Source organism: Canis lupus, chromosome 20 (assembly GCF_011100685.1).
Source record: "Canis lupus familiaris isolate Mischka breed German Shepherd chromosome 20, alternate assembly UU_Cfam_GSD_1.0, whole genome shotgun sequence".
Classification (NCBI taxonomy): Eukaryota; Metazoa; Chordata; class Mammalia; order Carnivora; family Canidae; genus Canis; species Canis lupus.
The window spans coordinates 56,216,815-56,237,066 of NC_049241.1; the positions used below are offsets into that span (position 1 = coordinate 56,216,815).

Below are 20,252 nucleotides of genomic sequence, written 5' to 3' on the forward strand. Positions count from 1 at the left end.
CTGAGCTCACGACCCGGACGTCGTACCCTCTGCCAACGAGCTGGCCGGCGCCCCTCGGTCCCCTCCCCCGCCCCCACTGCCTCGGGCGCTGCTGGCGGCGGCGCGCAGGTCAGGCCCCTTCTGACACCGCCGCGACTGTTCCCAGAAGGGATGCTGTCCTTGTTATCTCGCGGCAGAGGAAGTGGGGAGCAGGGTCCTTCAAGTCCCCACATCTGTAGCCCCCGCTCCACATCCTCTCGCCACCACATCTGCCTTCCTTACAATTTCCCGAAGCCTCAGTGCTCCCGTCTCCTCCTCAACGTCTTGATCATGTCATTTCTGCCACGACCGTCTCTCAGACCCGGGGGACTCCTGTTCGTCCTACAAAGCCCCAGTTCTGTCAGGATGCCTTCCTGGCTCACCTCTGGGCACCCCCTACGCCCCGTCACCTCCTCTGGCCCAGCCCTGGCCCCAGGGGGCCGGACTGTCCCTCTCGCTGGGTCTTTCTCCCACACGAGGGCATCCTCGAGGGCAGATCCAGCGCAAAACTGTGCCGGCGCAGGGACTAGGACACTGAGTTGCCCCAAGGGAGGCTGGAGGTAGCAAGACTGCCTGGGAGAGCTGAGCTTTACAAAGGAGGGGCCCTTGGAGCCAGGGCTGTGCCAGGCGCCTAGGAGTTGGGGGGACCCCTTCCCAAGGAGGAGAAGTTAGAGTTAACGGCCTCGGGGAGGGGCCGTCTGGGAGGACGCTGGGTGTGAGCTAAGGCCTGGAGGCCGGAAGGACGGGGGCGCGGGAGGCGGCTGTCGGGACTCAGGGCAGAGGAGGGCAGAGCCCCGGGGGGGGGGGGGGGGGGGGGGGGGGATGGGCGGGGCGGGGTTGAGGCCAAAGCGGCCAGTCGCCCCGTCCAGGCGGTTCACTTGGGGCCAGTGAGGCCCCGGTCAGGCCTCCTGCCCCCCTCGCCTCGCCTCACTTACCTGCAGCGAAAGGCACCTCTGGGGCCTTTGCTCGGCCGCGTCCAGCCTGGCCGCCCTCTGCTCTTGGGGCTGGGGGGACGGGGTCTGGGGTCTCCGAGGAAGCGCACCCTGCCTGCGGCCCGCACCCAAGCCCCGGGCCTCACCCGCACTCCCGCCTGAGCTGAGCGGCCGGGCACCCTTGCCCACCCCACGCAGGGGTGAGAGGTGGAGGGGCAAGGGGGCCGGACCTCCTCCCCCTGCCGGGCTCTAGGGCTGTGCTCTCTCCAGCCCCACAGCCTCTCCAAGCCTCTGCCCTGCAGGACACTCCCGCAGGGAGGCGGGGACCCCCAGCCCCCCCGCCGAGGGCTCCGCCCGGTGCCCACAGAGCCTCTTAGGTACCTCTGGGTGCCAGGCGCCAGCCCTCGGGGTCACCAGCTGAGAGCCCCGGGCCCTGGGCGCGGGTCTGGGCGCCTGGGGTGGGGGAGGCCGATGCCGGCCCTCCCGGCCTGCGATCCAGGGCTGCCGGGCTGGTGAACAACGCGGGGCTGCGGGGCAGGTCCAGGGGGGCCCGGGGCGAGGCTCCAGAGCCGCGGCCCCGCATCCCCGCCCCTGCCCAGGCCACCCGGGGCGCCCACCGACCCCCACCGACCCCCAGCAGCCGGGCTGGCCGGAGGGGCGTGGCCAGCTCAGGGGCGGGGCCGCGGAGAGACGGATGGAGGGACGGACGGACACACGGCACAGAGGGCGCGGGCGGCGGAGCGAGAGCCCCGGGCCTGGCCGTTCCCAGCCCCCGCGGACCCGCTCCGGCCCGGAGGGCTCGTGCCCCCCCAGCCCCGGGGGACGCGCACCCCCGCCTGCTGCGCCGCCGCGCCCTCCCTCTGTGCCCTGCGAGGCTCCTCCGAGCTGCCCGCCCCCGGCTGTGACTCTGTTTCCCCAGGGGCCCCGGAGGCCCGGCCGCCCCGCTCCCCGCTCCGCCCTTCCGGCCTGGGCCCGCTCCCGGCCGCGGCGACCCCAGCGCATCCCACCGATCACCACCTCCAGGTGAGACCCGCGCCGGGTCAGGGGAGGGGCCTGGGTGGGTGTGTCCCCCCACCAGCCGGCCCAGGTGTGGGTGTTGGGGGGGTGTTGAGACCAGGTGTGCCACCGCCCCGGAGTGGCTGAGGATGTGCTCGTGTGCGTGTCCCGGGGTCCACGAGCGTGGAGCCACTTGGGGCCTCTGGTGTCGCGGGAAGGGTGCAAGGGTCTGGGTGTGGCTGTGAGCAAGTGTGTGTGTGTGTGTGTGTGTGTGTGTGTGTGTGCGCGCGCGCGCGTGCGCATGCACAGGCAGCGAGGTCTCAGCGCCCGTCTGCACCATCACTAACTGTGCAGCCCTAACCTCGGCCACAAGCCCCGGGGCCTTCATCCCGCACCTGCCCCCCTGCACAGACCCCCTGGCCGTGGGTGGTGAGCCCTCGAGGGCACACCCATTGTACAGATGAGGAAACTGAGGCTCCCAGGGGGCCCCTGAGTCAGGCCCAGGCTGGGCTGAGACCTAGTGGGCTGACTGTGGAGGCCCCACTTTGCACCCTCTGAGGTGAGGGCTAGGTCGGTGTCACAAACAGGAAAAAGTTCCCGGAAACTGAGCCTTGTGATGTGGGAGGGTGGGCAGGGGCGGCCTGGGAACCGGCAGGTGTGTCTGGGTGGGTGTCTGTGGGGGCGCCGCGCCCGGGAGCCACGGGTCTGCATCAGGCCTGGGCTGGCCGGGCCCCTGTGGTGTCACACCAAAGGGCGGCGACGGTCATTAGACAGCACTCAGGACTCAGAAAATGTGCTGGGGCCGCCGCAGGGCTGCCCCCCACCGCCCCACGCGTGCACACGGCCAACAGGTTAAGCTGGGAGCACCCCAGGAGCAGGAGAGGCTCACCGGGCGGGGGTGGGAGCGGGTCAGGCCTGGGGAGGCCAGCCAGATGCCAGCGGGCCACTCGGTGTCCCCCTTCTCTGCATTTCAGGGAGGGGGGATGCTGAGGCTCAGCAGCAGCGCCCCCAGCCTGGCAGGGGCAGGTCAGGGGCCCCAGTGCGTGGGCTGCAGCGCAGGAGAGGGACGCATGGGGGGCTGGCCTGCTCCCTGGGGCGGGAGGAGGGGCGCTGGGCGTTGGTGACCTCGGACAGAGGAGGGGCCTGGCGCTTGGGAGCCCAGATCACATTCCACAGGGGCCTGGGCGCGGGAGGGGCAGGACGGGGCAGGACGGGCGGCCTCCCCAGGTGGACTGACCACCACGCAGGGTCGTCCCCCAGGACGGACCGGGAGCTGAGGCCCGCGCTCTGGAACCCAGGGCCCTGCCACATGCCTGGCGAAGTGCTGGCACCTCAGCCACTGGAATTTGAGGCCTCCGGGGGTTCCAGAACCAGCTTGGGAGGATTCCAGATCCCTGGTGCTTCGGAGCCCACACCTCCCCGCGCCTGGGTCCTGGAAGCCTGGGTTTGTCCAGCAAATCCGGCCTGGGAACTTGGGGTCCATGCCTCCCGTGAGGCCCGGGGAGCTGGAGCTGGACTCCCCCAAGGGCCACGTGGTGCTGATTCAGGACCTCGCGCGGACGAGGACAGTCCCCTGCAGGGTGAGGGCCCCGCCATCCCTCCCAGACAACTTGGGAAGGGCAGGAGGCCGTGCCCGGTGCCCCTACTGGCCTGGCCCGGGTGCCTGGGGAACCTGAGACGGCCGCTATCACCTGAACCTGCGGGGGGACTAGAAACCACCGGCAGTGGCCAGGGGGAGTCATGCCAGTTTCCAGCTTGCCCCAGGAGGCCACGCCAAGGGCTCTGGGTCACAGGTTTGTTCTCAGACAACGGAGGCCGTTGGCAGTCTCGGGGTGTGCGGCCCCCCGCGAATGGCTGGTGCACGAACCCCCACACCCGGTTGGGGCCGCGAGACCCAGGACGCGGAGGCGCAGCCCGAGTCCCCGGGAATGTTCAGAAACGGTGCAGAGCAGCTCCCGAGGCAGAGGGTGCCCGGGCCCGAGAGGCCCTGAAGAAGGCCTCGCTGCAGGAGCAGAGGGCAAAGCCCTGCCCTGCGGGAGGCTAAGACCCTGTGGGTCTCAGGCCTCGGTTTCCCACCCCACCCCCCTCACCCCCACCCCCGCCCAGGAGGCCCCGCCCCACCAGCGCCCCGGCCTTGGCTCACAGCCTGGGAGGGAAGCTCAGGGCCTGGGTGATTTATGAGGAGCGATAAGGAGCCGCGCAGGGGGGCCCGACCAAAGCAGCGATGAGCAGGGGAGCTGGGGGGCGAGGGCTGGCGGCCGCAGGGGCCCCCCCACCCCAGGGCCGGCGCCACGGCAGCACCCACGGGCACCCGCAGGCCCTGCGCTCGCCTGGCTCCTTCCCACCGTCCCTGCTTACAGGAAGGGGAGCTGAAGCTCAGCAGGGCCGTGAGGGGGCTCGTGGCCAAGCCTGGGTGCAGATCTGGCCGGACCCCGCTGTAGAAAATTCTACCCCTTAAAGAAGAATCCGACAATGGGGGGTGCCCACACCCACGCCCCCGGACCCCCCAGGCCCGGGCCTGCGAATGGGCTTACGCATAACAAGGCCTGAATTTACATCTCAGGTCAACTCAAGCCAGTGGGACAGACGAGGCTTGACCCCTGTGTCTCCCGCTCCGGCTCTGCAAAGTGGGGATCCTCGTAGGCACTGCCTGGCTCTGCCCCCCGGGCACCTGCGTGCGTACCGCCCACGCCTGCCCACCCGAGCCCGGTGCACGGACCAGGGCAGGAGGCTGGGGACCCGCCAGCTGCCGCCAGGAGCCCCCGGAAGGCCCCCCGGCCTGTCCTTCTCGGGCACCGGGAACGGTTTCCAGAATGGTCCCTCGTTTTCTTTCTCCTGGACATCCCCCCTGCCCCTGCCACCCCGTCCGGTCCAGCCGTCCACACCCGTCCACACTCGCGGCGGGGCCCGGGCGTCTCCGCCTCGTCTCGCAGCCCCGGAGGGTGACAGGTCCCTCTCGCTGCCATTTATAGCTCGTCCCTGGGGAGTCTGTTGCTCCGAGTGAGCCGGGGTTTTTTGCTGCTGTTCCCAGAATGGAACTGGATTTCTGGGTTTATTTCTTATTATAAAAACGGGGGCAGACGGGGGAAGAATCCACATGACCCCAACATGTGTGAGGCAGCGGCTTCCGAAAAGCCGGGACCGGGGCCCAGGGCCGCCCGGAGCGCGTGAGAGCCGGCGACCTCCTCACCTCGGCCGCGGTGCGCTCGGGCCGACCGTCCTGCATTCCGCGGCGGCCAAGGGCTCGGCGGGGCACGGCCGATCGGGTCCTGGGGTCACGTCGGGGGGGGGGGGGGGGCCGGGGCCGCGCTTCTAACCCAGACCATCAGGGACAGCGGCGCTGCTAGAGGCAGTAAGAGTCACGCGGCGCGGGAGCGCGAGGAGGCGCCGCCGGGGCCTAGCACACCCTCTCTGTGCCCCCAGGTGCGCCGCGCCCCATGGGGTGCTGACCCCGCGCCCGGCTCGGCGCCATGTGGCCCAACGGCAGCTCCGCGGGGCCGTGTTTCCGGCCGAGCAACCTGACGGCGGAGGAGCGGCGCCTCATCGCGTCGCCCTGGTTCGCGGCCTCCTTCTGCCTGGCGGGCCTGGCGTCCAACCTGCTGGCGCTGGGCGTGCTGGCGGGCGCCAGGCAGGGCGGCTCGCACGCGCGCTCCTCCTTCCTCACGCTCCTCTGCGGCCTGGTCCTCACCGACTTCATGGGGCTGCTGGTGACCGGCGCCATCGTGGTGGCCCAGCACGCCGCGCTGCTCGACTGGCGCGCCGCCGACCCCGGCTGCCGCCTGTGCCAGTTCATGGGCGTCGTCATGGTCTTCTTCGGCCTCTGCCCGCTGCTGCTGGGCGCCGCCATGGCCTCGGAGCGCCACCTGGGCATCACGCGGCCCTTCTCGCGGCCCGCGGCCTCCTCGCGCCGCCGGGCCTGGGCCACCGTGGCGCTGGTGTGGGCCGCGGCGCTGGCGCTGGGCCTGCTGCCGCTGCTGGGCGTGGGCCGCTACACCGTGCAGTACCCCGGCTCCTGGTGCTTCCTGACGCTCGGCGCCCAGCCCGGGGACGTGGCCTTCGGCCTCCTCTTCACGCTCCTCGGCAGCCTCTCGGTGGGGCTGTCCTTCCTGCTCAACACCATCAGCGTGGCCACCCTGTGCCACGTGTACCACGGGCAGGAGGCGGCCCAGCAGCGCCCGCGGGACTGCGAGGTGGAGATGATGGCCCAGCTCACGGGCATCATGGTGGTGGCCAGCATCTGCTGGATGCCGCTGCTGGTGAGTGCACCCTCCCCGGGGCGGGGGGGCTCCATCCGCCTGGACCTGTTGCCTCTTTGTTCAAGGTTTTATTTATTTCAGAGAGAGCGAGCCCGTGTGCGGGCACGAGCAGGGCTGGGGGCGGAGGGAGAAGCGCTGGGCAGGGAGCCCCTCGTGGGGCTCGACCCTGGAACCCCGGGGATCACGACCTGAGCCGAAGGCAGAGGCTCACTTAACCCACTGAGCCCCCCAGGTGCCCCTCCACAGTGGATTTAGGTTCCCAGGTTCCCACCCACCCAGGAAAATGTGGGCACAGACCCCCGATGTTTGAGCATCCTTCCCAGAGGAGCTCATGGATAAGACACAGACAACCCCCCAACCAGGGGGGGCCAGGCCCGGGATGCCGGCGGAGGGGCTCCAAGCTTCCATCTGGGTCATCAGCGGGTTCTCCAGAGGAGGGGTGCTGGAGCTGGGGTTTTGAAGGACGCATAAGAGTTTATCTGCCAAACAAAACCAAGGAAAGCGTTCTACGTAGTATCACCGACCCGTCAGACATTTCCTGAGGCCACTTTGTGTTGGGTTCTGGTCCGAGACCCAGCTCTGCCCGGATTTTCCCAGTCAGGGGAGCTTGGCCAACGTCCTTGGCCATTTGGGGTGGTCATTTTTCCATTTCTGACTCGATCAGAACAAGTCTGGAGTCTGAAGTCAGACAGTCGGCTTCCAACCCGTGTCCTTCAAGGACTTGCTGTGTGACTCTGGCTCTGGGCTCCCCTCCCCAAGGCCTGATTACGGGGATTCAAAAGTTTGGGGATCCCTGGGTGGCTCAGAGGTTTAGTGCCTGCCTTCGGCCCAGGGCATGATCCTGGAGTCCCGGGATCGAGTCCCATGTCGGGCTCCCTGCATGGAGCCTGCTTCTCCCTCTGCCTGTATGTCTGCCTCTCTCTCTCTCTCATGAATAAATAAAAAATCTTAAAAAAAAAAAAAAAAAAAAAAAAGTTGCCTGCCCTTCCAAGTGGTGGTGAGGGTGAAATGAACTCGTGTATCCATCTGCTGCTTCCACAAGCGTTTCATGAGTGACTGCTACGTCCCAGGCTGCGGTGTAGACACCGAGGACACAGCGGAGGATGAAAGCAACGGAGCCCCCTGGGAGCTCTTGCCAGCGGGGAGGGCCGGTCGTGCACGTGTGCGACGATGCGGGAGGCGGCAGATGGGAGTGAAAAGAGCTAGAGTGCAAACCAACCCCGCATGGGCGCCCGGCGGGCTCAGTCGGTCGAGCCTGCAACTCCTCATCTCGGGGTTCTGAGTTCGAGCCTCCCGTTCGGTGTAGAGAGGACTTAAAACCTTAAATGCATTTTAAAAAAAAAGATTTTATGTATTTATTTGACAGAGAGACTGCGTGTGCACAAGCAGGGGGAGTGGCAGGCAGAGGCAGAGGGAGAAGCAGGAGCCCCACCCGGGCTCGATCCCAGGACCCTGGGATCACGACCTGAGCCAAAGGCAGACGCTCAACCACTGAGCCACCCGGGCGCCCCCTAAAAATAAAATCTTAAAAAAAGAAAGCACTGCAAATGGAAAGATCATATTTTTTTTTTTTTTTTTGCTTTGTGTTTTGTTTTGCTAAGAATTTTTCACATACGTAAGTAGTCGGGGAAAAAGTACAAAGGAGCATCATATTTTGATGTTTTGTGACATGTGACAATGACATGGAATTCAAATTTCCGCATCCAGAAATAACGCTAGAGCACAGCCACGCCCCTGTGCCTCCCTGTAGCTCCGAGGCTGCGGTGGCCCAGCTGCGACAGGGACTGCGTTTAGAATATTTATTCCACGGCCCTGTAAGAAGGAAGGTGGCCACCAAAGGGGCCCCGGGAACCGTTTCACGACTCCGTGAGATTCGATCTAGGACACCTATCTGGTTTTGATCCAGCTGTGAACCTCGCACCCATGCTCCAGAGCCCCAGAGCCCGTGGTTCCGAGCAGAGCGTGGCCCGTTCTGGGGGTCCCGGGAGACTGCGGCAGATCCTGGTCAGGGACGTCTCCGTGAAGGTGACATTTAAGCAAAGACGCGGTCCAGGGGAGGAAGCGGGCTGTGCGGAGATCTGGGGGCGAAGGCATTCCAGGAAGGGGGCACAGCACGTGCAAAGGCTCTGGGGCAGGACGCTGCCTGGCATGTCGGAGGAGCAGAGTGGGCGAGACGGAGAGGGAGGGCCGGGGAGGACCGGGGAGAACCTGCCTCGGTCTCCTCCCTGCCCCCCGGTCTCTCCCGGGGACACCCAGAATGGGCTCCGTGCTGCTCTGAACCATTGGAACCGGGGCTTTGAAGCATGAATAGGAGTTTCCTTGCTACACATAAGAGGGAAGCCGTCCTAGTAGGATCACTGAATCATTAGACACCCCCTGAGTCCCCTTTGTGGGCAAACTGTTTCATAAAGGGCCATGTGGTATTTTCTTTTTTTTTTTAATTTTTTTTTTTTCCGTGTGGTATTTTCAACGCGGTCTGTCACAGGCTCAGCTGTGTTGTCCCCTCCCGGGCGGGAACACAGCCACAGGCAGCGAGTGGGCCTGACTGTGCGCCCAGAGGACACCGAGAATTTCATGTCGTTCTCACATGTCACAAACTCCTTCCTATTTTTTTTCTCCCACTATTTGCACATGTAAAAACGTCCTTAACAAAACAATAAAATGAAACCATAAAAGCCCAAGCAAACCAAACAGGAAGAGGGGAAAGGCCTGATTTGGCCAAGGGGCCAGCTGGTGCTCTAATCCCGCCCCGGATCCCCATGGGCCCAGAGGATAAGCCCCCCAGGAGGCCCTCAAGCTCACCTGGGGAACCCAGTTTGCCAACTGGCTCCCAGCCCTGGGTCAGCTCAGGCGCCCACGCTGGCCTCCCGCAGGCCCCATGTGTCCCCTGTCACAGCTCTGTCACCCCCGCCCCCACCCTGTGACTTCCTGGCCGCCTCCTGTTGGGGCCGCAAGCCTGTGCAGCGGGGACTGGTCCCTCGTGGCCAGCGCAGTGTCCCCAGCACTGCCCAGCAGGTGCTCAGGAAACAACATTAATCAAATTTCTTTTTTAAGATTTTATTTTTGGACGCCTGGGTAGCTCCGCGGTGGACCGTCTGCCTTCAGCTCAGGGCGTGACCCCAGGGTCCCAGCATCAAGTCCCGCATCGGGGTCCCCGCAGGGAGCCTGCTTCTCCCTCTGCCTGTGTCTCCGCCTCCTTCTGTGTGTCTCTCAGGAATACATAAATAAAAGCTTTTAAAAAATTAAATACTTAAGGTGCAATTGAATAGTATAGTTTTACATTATGAAATTTTTACGAATTTTCAGGTGTTTAGGAGGATAATAACGCTGGCGGTGCGGGGGCTCTGCGTGCTCACACCCGCCTTGTTTTCCACCGTATTTAATTGTGGAGACAGGCAGGAAGATTGCGTCGGGGAAGCTCAGAGAGGCTGGGCACCCCCCCCCCAGGTCACCCAGCAAGGCGGCGACAGAAGCGGCACTGGATCACGGGGCGGGGTGCGGGCGGCGGCTGGTGCCCCGCTAACGGCTCTGACCCCCCGCAGGTCTTCATCGCCCAGACGGTGCTGCGCAGCCCGCCCGCCATGAGCCCGACCGGACAGCTGTCCCGGGCCACCGAGCAGCAGCTGCTCATTTACCTGCGCGTGGCCACCTGGAACCAGATCCTGGACCCCTGGGTGTACATCCTGTTCCGCCGGGCGGTGATCCGTCGCCTGCACCCTCGCCTCAGCGCGCGGCCCAGGTCGCTGTCCCTGCAGCCCCAGCTCACCCAGAGGCGCCCGGTGCCGTAGGGCCCCAGCGGGACGGCCGCACACGGGGGGCCCCCCAGCCAGCCCGGAGCCCCGGGAGCCCGGAGTCTCAGAAGGGCCAAGACTGTGCATGCCAGGATGGTGGGGCCCCCCCAGCGGCCCTGGGGACCCACCACCAACTCCTCTCTGATCCCTTCCCCCTCCCTACCCAGAAAGGGTGGGCAGGCATGTTGGGGGGAGGGTGTCTGAGGAAATCGGACTTGGAAGCCGCCCCTTCCAGGAATCCCCTGAGAATGGGGGGACTCTGACCCCTGGATATGACCTGCTTCCTGGGGTACAGTTGATTCCCTTTGACTCCCCAGCCCCAAGAAGGCTCTATTTAGAAAACATTGAGTGTGCACAGGCAAGACACCGCTCTCTTGCCAAAATATATACTGGCCCCCCCAGCTTTACTTTCCTTTGGGTCCGGAAATCATCAATCTTTAAAGTTCGGGCGTCAGATTGCTGTTCCCCCGTGTTGGCCGCAGCCAGAGCCGCGCCGGGGCCGGGCAGGGCGGAGGGGGTGCGCTGGGTGCCCGCCGCTCTCCTCCGCGCCCTCGCCCTCGGCGGGCCTGCCATGGTCGCATCTCCTGGGAGCCTCCCCGCGGCCCCTGGGGTTCTGGGATTAACCCCCGGGAGGTGAGGAAAGAGAGAAGACACGGGATCCTGGAGGGAGCACCTGCCTCCCCCTCCATACGGGGCTCGTGCCTTTACCTGCTTGTTCGCTCAACACTTCAGACCCGCGGGGCCTGGAACACACAGCCCCTGGCCCACAGCAGGTGTGAACACGGCCCGACCGGCCGGAGGACGAGCCTTACACAGCATCAGGTGCGCGCAGGCACACGGGCACACGCGCACTTAGTAAAGGGCTGGGCACAGAGCCGCGTGTGGTCACGTGAGCCCCCTGGACACTCACACCTGCCCCTTCCCCCGCCTTCCCATGAACGTCCCCCAAAAACGACGCACCCAGCTGCAGGGGTGGGAGATGCCTTTATTCCCTGCCAGCCCTCGAGGTACATGAGGACAAAATTGTCTCCTGCTCCAACATCTCCACCTCCGGCCCACATGCCCCCCTCCGCCATACGCCTGGCTTTCCACTCCACAGACCCGGGATCTGCTTACACCTCTCAGAGCCAGGCCGAGTGAAACTAAAGCCCCTGTTTCCACTCTCCCCACTCCCCCCCTCCCCACCTGCTGGGGGAATGAGGTCACCTGCTGCCTCCAGGGGACCCAGGCTGGGAGGGAGGGGCAGGAGACAGGATGGGGGAACCATGGAAGCCAATTATGTTACCCTCAAGCTACAGCTCCCCTTGGTGGGGCAGGGGCTCGGACCCCCAAGGAGCAGACCTCGACTCCTTGAGTGTAGGGGAGGGGACAAGTCTCTGGGCTAGAGGTTCAGGGGGCTGGGAATGCAGGACGGCTGCCCTGGGGGCAGAACTAGAGATAACAGATATGGGGGGTGGGGTGGGCTTCTGGGGTCCTAGCTGGGGCTTGGGGAAGAGCGCTGGTTTCTGGGGTGCTGAGGGGCTCTGTGGCTGTGGGGCCAGGTGGGAAGTTGGTGGGCTTCTGCCCAGGCCGGTACTGGCCTGCGTTCCATGTACCAGATCATGGGGCTGCGGCTGAGGCTGAGAGACTGTGCTCGGGGCCCGAGTCAGGGCTCTGGGTTGTGGGCCTGAGGGCTGATTTTGGACGGGGCGAGTGAGATCAGCCTGGGTTCTAGGGTCAAGGCCAGGGGTCTGTAGGTGGCGTCTATTGCTAGAGCTGAGCTGGATCTTTGAGTTGGTCTGGGTTCTAGAGCTGGATTGGGTTCCAGAAACAGGCTGGGACCTGGAAGTAAGGTAAGTTCCAGAGCTGGGCTGAGTTCTTGAACTGCTCTGGGTTTCTGAGGTGGGATGGTTCTCAGGACTGAGCTGAATCCTGGAGCTGGGCTGGGTCTCTGAGGTAGGCTGGATTTCAGAGCTGAGCTGGGTTCCAGAACTGATCAGGGTTCTAGAGCTGGGCTGGGTTTCAGAGCTGAGCCGGGTCTCAGAGGTAAACTGGGTTCTAGAGCTAAGCTGGGCTCCAGAGCTGGGTGGAATATTTATACTACTCTGGGCTCCAGAGCTTGGTTGGGTTCCAGAAAGAGGCTGGATCCTGGAACTGACATGAGTTCCAGAGCTGAGTTGAATTGTTACACTGTTCTTGGTCCCAGAGCTTGGCTGGGTCTTGAAGCTGAGCTGGGTTCCAGAACTGGTCTGGGTCCCAGAGCTGGACTGGGTTCCAGAAACAGTCTGGGTTCTAGAACTAAGGTAAGTTCTGGAGCTGGCCTGAGTTCTTGAACTGCTCTGGGTTCCAGAGTTGGGCTGAGTCTCAGGTCTGGGCTGAATCCTGGAACTGGTCTGGGTCCCGGAGCTGGACTGGGTTCCAGAAACAGTCTGGGTTCTAGAACTAGGGTAAGTTCCAGAGCTGGCCTGAGTTCTTGAACTGCTCTGGGTTCCAGAGTTGGGCTGAGTCTCAGGGCTGAGCTGAATCCTGGAACTGGTCTGGGTCCCGGAGCTGGACTGGGTTCCAGAAACAGTCTGGGTTCTAGAACTAGGGTAAGTTCCAGAGCTGGCCTGAGTTCTTGAACTGCTCTGGGTTCCAGAGTTGGGCTGAGTCTCAGGGCTGAGCTGAATCCTGGAACTGGTCTGGGTCCCGGAGCTGGACTGGGTTCCAGAAACAGTCTGGGTTCTAGAACTAAGGTAAGTTCCAGAGCTGGCCTGAGTTCTTGAACTGCTCTGGGTTCCAGAGTTGGGCTGAGTCTCAGGGCTGAGCTGAATCCTGGAACTGGTCTGGATCCCGGAGCTGGACTGGGTTCCAGAAACAGTCTGGGTTCTAGAACTAAGGTAAGTTCCAGAGCTGGCCTGAGTTCTTGAACTGCTCTGGGTTCCAGAGTTGGGCTGAGTCTCGGGGCTGAGCTGAATCCTGGAACTGGGCTGGGTTCCGGAGCTAAGTTGAGCTCCAGGGCTGGGCTGAATTCTTGCACTGGGCTGGGTCTCAGAGTTGAGCTGGGTTCCAGAACTGATCAGGGTTCTAGAGCTGGGTTGGGCTTCAGAAATAGTCTGGGTTCTGGAATTGCTCTGGGTTTCCAAGTTGGGCCAGGTCTCAGGGCCAAAGTGAATCCTGGGGCTGTGCTGGGTACTGGAGCTGGGCTGAATTCTTGAACTTATCTGGGCCCCAGAGCTCGGCTGAGCTCTAGAAATGAGCTGAGTTCCAGAGCTGGTCTGCTTCCCAAAGTCCGGCTCGACTCCAGAGCTGCCCTGGGTTGCAGCCTGGAGCTGGTATCTAGAAGTTGACAGGGTTTCCAAAATGATCTGACTTCCAGAAGTTGACTGAGTTCCTGGGCCAGTCTGGGTCCTGGAGCTGGGCCTCCCTTCAGAGTGAGGCAGATTTGTGGAGCATAAATCTGCTGCTGCATTGATCTGGGTCCCGGGGCTGGAGTGGATTCCAGAGTTTAACTGGATTCTGGAACTCAGTGAGGTCCCAACAACCGACTGTGTTTGGGAGCTGGAAGGGATTTCAGACCCCGTCTGTGCTTCAGAATTGAGCTGCGTTCTGGAGCTGGGTGGCGTCCCTGAGCTGGACTGAGCTCTGGAAAATGTCCAGGCCTTAACGTTGGTCTGGGTCCCAGAGTTAGCTGGTATTGTAGAGCGGGTCTGTGTTCTACAGTGAGAACCAGTCTCGGCATCAAGCTGAGCTCCAGAGGCCGGGCTGGCCTCAGAGGTGGATGGGGCTTCAGAGCTTGTCTGACTTCTGGAGATGGGCCCGGTTGTAGCACTAGGGTGGGGTCTAAAACCAGACTCATTCTCTGAGCTGGACTCATCGCTGGAACTGGACCAGGCCCCAGGATGGGGGTGGGTAGTCGAATGCAGTTGGGTTTTAGAGCAGGGCTGGGGTCTGGGTCTGGACTGAGCTGTAGCATGCATCTGGGCTCGTGAGCAGCGTTGGGTTTGGGAGCCATCTTCCAATCCTGAGCTGGTGTGGCTCCTGTTGCTGGGCTGTTTCTTGAGTCTGACTTGGGCTCTAGAACTAATGGGAGTTCCTGAGCTAGACCGGGTGTCTTCGTACGGCTGAGTCATGAGATTGTCTTGAGTTCCAGTGTCAGATTGAGTTGGGTGGCAGGTCTTGGTCATAGATCTGGGCTGGGTTCCAGAACTGGGATTGGTCTCAGAGCCGGGCTGTGTCTTAACACTTATCTGGGATCCAGACCTTAACTTGATTTCAGAGTTTGGTTTAGCTTCAGAGCTGTCTTGGGTTCTAAGAAAGGGCTGGGTTTTGGAGGTGGGTTGGTTCTCGGAACCGAACTGCATTCTAGCAATGACCTTAGTCTCGGGGTTGGCCTGGGGTCTAGAACAGGGCTTGGTCTCAGAACTGAGCTTGGTTCTAGAGCAAGACTTGACCTCAGAGCTGGGCTTGGTCTGAGAACTGGAAGGGGTTCTAGAGACGAACTTGGTCTCAGAGCTGGCCTGGGCTCTGGAAGGAGGCTGTGTCTCTGAGCTGGGTTGGGTCTCAGGAGTGGTTTGGGTTCTAGAGATGAACTCGGCCTCAGGGCCGGCCTGGAGTCTAGAGCAGGGCTTGGCCTCAGAGCTGGGACTGGTGTCGACACTGCTGTGGGTTCTAGAGGTAAACTCAGCCCCAGGGCTGGCCTGGGCTCTGCAGCGGGGCTGGGTCTCAGATGGGGCCCGGGCTGTGGTGCAGAGCCGGGCTTCGGGAACCGGCCGGGAGGTTTGGGGCAGGGGGCTGGGCTCCGGGCTGGGGCCGCACTCAGCGCCGGGGCAGACTAGCCGCAGGCCTCCCTGGCCTCGCCGATGGCGGCCCACACCTCCACCACAAACTCGTCCGGGAAGGCGAACTCGCCCAAGACGGAGTCTAAACGGCGCGCAAACTCCTGGACGCTCGCTGTCTTCTTGGAGGTGTCCACCATGGTGGACGCTGCAGGCCGAGCAGGAGGAAGGCGGGTGAGGGTGCTCCCCGGGCCCCGGCCTCCCCGTGGGCCTCGGCGCCCTCCCCGTGGGCTGTCCTCCCCCCAGGGTCCGCCCGGCTTACCCTGGCCCCTTACCCAGCTCTGGGTCCCGAATGCCCATGTAACTCTCCAGCAGGTCGTCCACCCTCCGGGACGCCTCCTCCTCAAATTCGCTGGGCTGGGGGAGGAGCATCCACCACAGGGTCAGAAATTGGCTCCCTCCCGCTCCGCCACGCGGCCCCGCCCCCGAGGCCCCGCCCCCGAGGCCCCGCCCCTCCGAGGCCCGCCGCCACGCCCTGCAGGTCCCGCCCCTCCGAGGCCCCGCCCCTTAGGTGTGAGCAGAGGCAGAGCTCAGTGCCCCCGCCGCTGCCCCGCCTCGCAGGGAGGACCCACTTGGCAGGGAGGGGAGCAGGCGGGAAGAAGGAGAGGGTCTTACCCGAGGTCCCACGGCCTCAGCCGAGTGCTCGGTGCAAGAGCCCCAGGAGACTCCCTTCCCCTTCACTCACCACTTCCTCCACGGTGGCAGCCCCCCCAGAACGAAGACGCAGGGTCTCCCTCCCACTGGTCACTTTTGCTTCCACGGGGCATTTGCTGCTCCTGCTCCTCTGGCCGATCATATCTGCAGGGGACAGAGTGGGGAGGGGCGTGCGTTCTGGGCAGACCCGCATCTGTGTAAGCCCTCGAGCCTTTCTGGAACCTTCTAAGCCTTCAAAGCCCTCCTTAGGTCCACAGGTGAATCTTCAGAGACCTCCCTTGAGAATCCTCTCTTCCCCTGAATCTCCCTCCTCTTCTTATTTTTTTACGTTTTTTTAAGTAATCTCTATGCCCAGCATGGGGCTCGAGTTCCCGACAGTGAGATCAAGAGGCACATGCTCCAGGCCGCCCGGTGGCTCAGCGGTTGAGTGTCTGCCTTCGGCTCAGGGGGTGACCCTGGGGTCCTGGGGTCCTGGGATCGAGTCCCGCATCAGGCTCCCAGCAGGGAGCCTGCTTCTCCCTCTGCCTGTGTGTGTGTGTGTGTGTGTGTGTGTGTGTGTGTGTGTCTCATGAATAAATAAATAAAATCTTTTTTAAAAATCTACAAAAAAAAAAAAAAAGCATCACATGCTCCACTCACTGAGCCAGACAGGCGCCCCATCCCTCCTCTTTTTAAAACAACTCTCTCAAAATAAATAAATAATAAAATAAAATAAATAAAAAAAAATAAAATAAAACAACTCTCTCTAGAAGGAATGCTTGAGACCCTCCCGTAGCCAGAGGGTCAACCTAGAGGAGACTTTGTGTAGAACTCAGTCCTAACGTTGGGGCCTGGCTCTCAGGGTCCCCTGCTGTGCAACACGGCAGATCTGGAACCCCATCCTGTCCCATTCTCCCTGGGACCTCCCTCCAGATGCATCAGGGCGCTTCTAGAACCTCTTGCTGGAGAATGGTGCTACTCAAAGGCCAGTCCGTAAAGAAATAGGAAAGTGGGGCTGGAATGGGAAGCAACATGCCGGTTCCCTCCTTGAGAAGGTCTTGCTATTAAAAAAAATTACCTGCTGGGGCGCCTGTGGGAGGACCCAGTCAGTTAAGCATCTGCCTTCAGCTCAGGTCATGATCTCAGGGTCCCGGGAGTGAGCCTCACATAGGGCTCCCTGGCCCAATGGGAGCCTGCTTCTCCCTCTGCCCGCTGCTCCCCCTCCTTGTGCTCGCTTTCTCTCTCTCTCTCTCTCTCAAATAAATAATTAAAATCTTTAAAAAAAAAAAAAAGGCACCATTCTAGAACTCACTTGGGAAAACATTCTCAGGACCGTAGCCTGACCACAGTACTTTAAAACCTCCTAGCCAGGTTACCAAACAGGTCCAGACACCTCCTCACCCGCCGCCCCCATGCTGGACTGACCATAACAATCTAGAGACTACCGACCTCTTCCTGACACAGTGCCAAAGGCTCTCTGTCATGCCACCAGAGACATCTAGAACCTTCCATCCTGTCCCGTCCCCCCATCGTCCACTGTGCTGGGCATCCAGAGAACCCGCTTCTGGAAGGGCTCCTCGCCAGCACCCCACCTGCCCCCTGGGCCCCAGGCGGCCCTCACCGAAGGCTCTCTTGGGCTGCACCAGGCGCAGGGTGAAGGGCTGGGACTTGGGCAGCTCCCGGAGCATCTTGGCCACCTCGTAGTGGCGGCAGCCGACGATGGAGTGATCGTTGATGGCCTCGATGCTGTCGCCCACGCACACAGCCTGGATCCGGTTGATAATGCTGCCCTCCTTGATCCTCTGTAGGGACCCAGAGTCACTCAGGGGAACACCCCAGCCACCCCCCTCGGCTTCCCAGAGCCCAGGTAGTGGCTCATCCCAGGGCCCTGAGCCCCCAGGAGGCCACCCGCCCTCCGTGGGCACCTTGATGAAGGCGTAGCCGGCCCCGTTGTCCGTGATGGTCAGTCCCAGGGCGTCTTCGGTCTTGGTGACCTCTACCTCCTTGGTCTCTCCGCGCACGTGCGCAAAGATGAAGTCCTCCAGCCCGATCTGGCCGCCCAGGAGTTTCTGCATGTCCACTTTGTGGCTGTTTAGGGTACAGAATAAGATCTGTCCCAAGGGGAGGGGAAGCCCAGAGTTAATGACAGCGCTCATTGCCCTCTGTCTGTGCAGAACAACCAGGGTGATGGGCTCAGGAGCCTGGGAGGGAAATTGAGGCAGAAAGGGGCATGAAACTGGCCTGGTCACCCAGCCCCTGGGGATCCCAGTCCAAGGCGGGGTGTGGGGCCCTCCGAATGGGGTAGAGGGGCAAGAAGGAGTCTGAGACCCTGAGAATGGGGAGCAGGGTGATAAGGGGGCTGTGGGCAGGAAGAGAGCCCCCCCCCCACCCCGTCACCCCTAGATTTTCAGTTTTGATACATTGGCGCCCTGACACCCAGACCGACTTTTGGGGTCGATTCTGGATCTGCTGGCGCCCCCTGGGGGCCACGAGCCGCACCGCCCTGCAGCCCGGCCCCTACCCCGGCGACTTCGCACCTGGAACCCCGGTCCCCGCCGCGCCCTGGAACCGCAGAGGCGCCTCCCCGCCGGCGGGGTCCGCTCTTAGCTGGCCCAGCGCAGGGCTCCGGGGAGGCTAGGGACCCGCTGACCCCGACGCAGGCCCTCTGCGCAGGGCGAGCCAAGAGGGTGTCTGGGGTACGGGGCCCCCAGGATGTGAGCGGCGTGTCTCTGAGACCCGCTGATGGGAGCCCGTGCACCCGGGAGGGGAGGTCCGGGCCCCCAGCCCCGCGCCCCGGGCTCCACCCCTCTCCCCGCTCAGACGGCGTGGGGGGGGGCTCTGGCGCGGGGAGCGGGGGGACCTCGGGGGTCCTCACCTCTGTGGGCGCGATCCCGAAGGCCTCGGCGATCTTGGCGTAGAGCTCGCGGACGTTGGTGAAGCCCTCGATCTTGCCCGTGGGGCTGCCGTGCGCCAGCTGCGTGCGGAAGACCAGGCGCGGACGCGCGCGGGGCGCGGCGGGGGGCTCCGCGGGCGCGGGCGAGGGCGGGGGCGGGGGCGCGGACGGGCGCGGGGCCTCGGCGCCCCGGGGCTCGTGGGCCGCTGCGCTCTCCATGGCGGGAGGAGCTGGGCCACCGCGGCCACCGCCACCGCCACCGCCGCCGCCGCCGCCGGATCCGCCGCTTCCTGCAGCCTCCCCTCCCCCGGCCCAGGGCGCGACAGCCGAGCCGCTGGGTAAGGGGATCCGGGAACCCGAGCCTCCCGGGAAGGCGACACCGCGGGCCGCGGAGGGGGGTCTGGCCCAGGTGCGCGGGCCCTGCTAGGCCAGCTGCGCGCTCCCAGGGGACGCCGGGGGGGGGGCCGCGGGGCCTGAGCAGCACACGGGGCGGAAATGGGGGTCCCCAGTGAGGACCAGGGCAGTGGGCGCGCCCATGTACTCCTTGCAAGGACCCTAGAAAGGGCAGGACAGGGACCAGGGATCACCTCAGCTACACCCTGTCCCTACCCGCCACAGCCCCCGGGGGCTCCGTCCTCCCTGAGGCCCGCCAGGCTCTGCACGACCAGCCCGGCCGCCCTCCCTGCCCTCCCTTCCTCCCCATCTCCCCCTGGCACACGCTGCTCCAGCCATACCGGCCTCCTTGCCTTTCCTCTAATGCCAGGTTGGGTCCTGCCCCAGGGCCTTTGCACGTGCTGTTCCTTCTGCCTGGAATGCCATCTCCCAGTCATGCGCTCGGGTCCCTGCCTCACCTCAGCTACTTGCTCAAATGTTGTCCGCTCCTTCCACCTCTCAATCCCTTTTCCTAGGTTTTTCTCCCTGGTATTGAGCCCTACCTGATAGATATCAACTGTTCTACTTAATCGTCCTGTATCCCGGCTGTCCCCACAACCGCAGTGTCAGCCCCAGGAGGGCAGGGGCTCTGGCCTCTTCTCCCCACTGCCACATCCTGGGGTCTGGTGCCCGGAGACAGCAGGCACCCCGGCAATCTGCAGTGAGGAAAGGCATGGACTCCCAGGTCACAGGAGGGAAGGAGGCTCTGGCCCCCGGGAGGCACCTGTCGGAATCCCCTGGGACGCAACATCGAGGCGTCCAACAATGAGAATGTTGGCTCTTACAGTCAGCGGCCCTGGAATGCCACGGAGTGGCCCAAAGAGGGGCCTCCCGCCCTGGGAGAATCTCAGAAACCAAGCGTTGATAGAAAAAGGCAAGTCCCAGAAGGCTTTGGACAATGTAAGAAAATGTAATGTCAAGTTTAAAAGCCTGCAAAACACGCCGTGTGTTACCATGGACGAGCCTTGAAAACATGACGCTTGGCGGGGCCGAGGGGTGGGGGTGGGGGACCAGACACAGGAGGCCCCGCCGGCGTGTGAGCAGACGCGTGTGACACGTCCGGGCCGGGCTCGTCCTGGGACAGGCAGGGGGGCTCGTGTCCCCGAGGGGCTGATGGAGGTGGGGGGGGGTGCGGTGGCTGAGAGGGGTACGGGGTTTCTCCTTGAGGCAACAGAAATGTTCTGGAATTCGATTGTGCCGATGATTGCACAACTTTGTAAATACGCTAGAAACCACAGACTTGTACACTTTCAAACCTTTGAAAACTGAACAAAAAAAACCAAACCCCATCAAAGCGGTACTCTTCGAGGAAGACATACTTGCGTGCTCAAAGAATATAAAGACCCGCCTGCTATATACTCCAAATTCGGGATGGGGGTACCTGTGCCGTTGGCAGGGGGGGTGTGTGGGGCAGACAAGGGACCTGGGGTCGGGGAGGTGGCGACGTCTGGCTGTGCGAGTCTCTCCGGGCTGAGGGGGGCTTAAAACCACAGGGATTTGCTGTC

General features: G+C 63.3%; 2 protein-coding genes across 2 annotated transcripts; one reads left to right on the forward strand and one right to left on the reverse strand.

The window, feature by feature from the left end:
- Positions 1 to 1,695: 1,695 nt before the first annotated feature.
- Positions 1,696 to 10,405, forward strand: TBXA2R (thromboxane A2 receptor). Its single transcript, XM_038567811.1, has 3 exons — positions 1,696 to 1,973; positions 5,370 to 6,202; positions 9,745 to 10,405. The coding sequence occupies exons 2-3, from the start codon at positions 5,417 to 5,419 to the stop codon at positions 9,988 to 9,990; spliced, it is 1,032 nt and encodes a 343-aa protein (XP_038423739.1). The 5' UTR covers positions 1,696 to 1,973; positions 5,370 to 5,416; the 3' UTR covers positions 9,991 to 10,405.
- A 4,229-nt stretch (positions 10,406 to 14,634) lies between these two features.
- On the reverse strand, positions 14,635 to 18,534 carry GIPC3 (GIPC PDZ domain containing family member 3). Its single transcript, XM_038567812.1, has 6 exons — positions 18,298 to 18,534; positions 17,348 to 17,533; positions 17,044 to 17,224; positions 15,475 to 15,587; positions 15,065 to 15,146; positions 14,635 to 14,937 (listed from the first exon to the last, which is right to left on the reverse strand). Exons 1-6 carry the CDS (start codon positions 18,532 to 18,534, stop codon positions 14,786 to 14,788), a joined length of 951 nt encoding a protein of 316 aa, XP_038423740.1. The 3' UTR covers positions 14,635 to 14,785.
- Between the last annotated feature and the right edge of the window lie 1,718 nt (positions 18,535 to 20,252).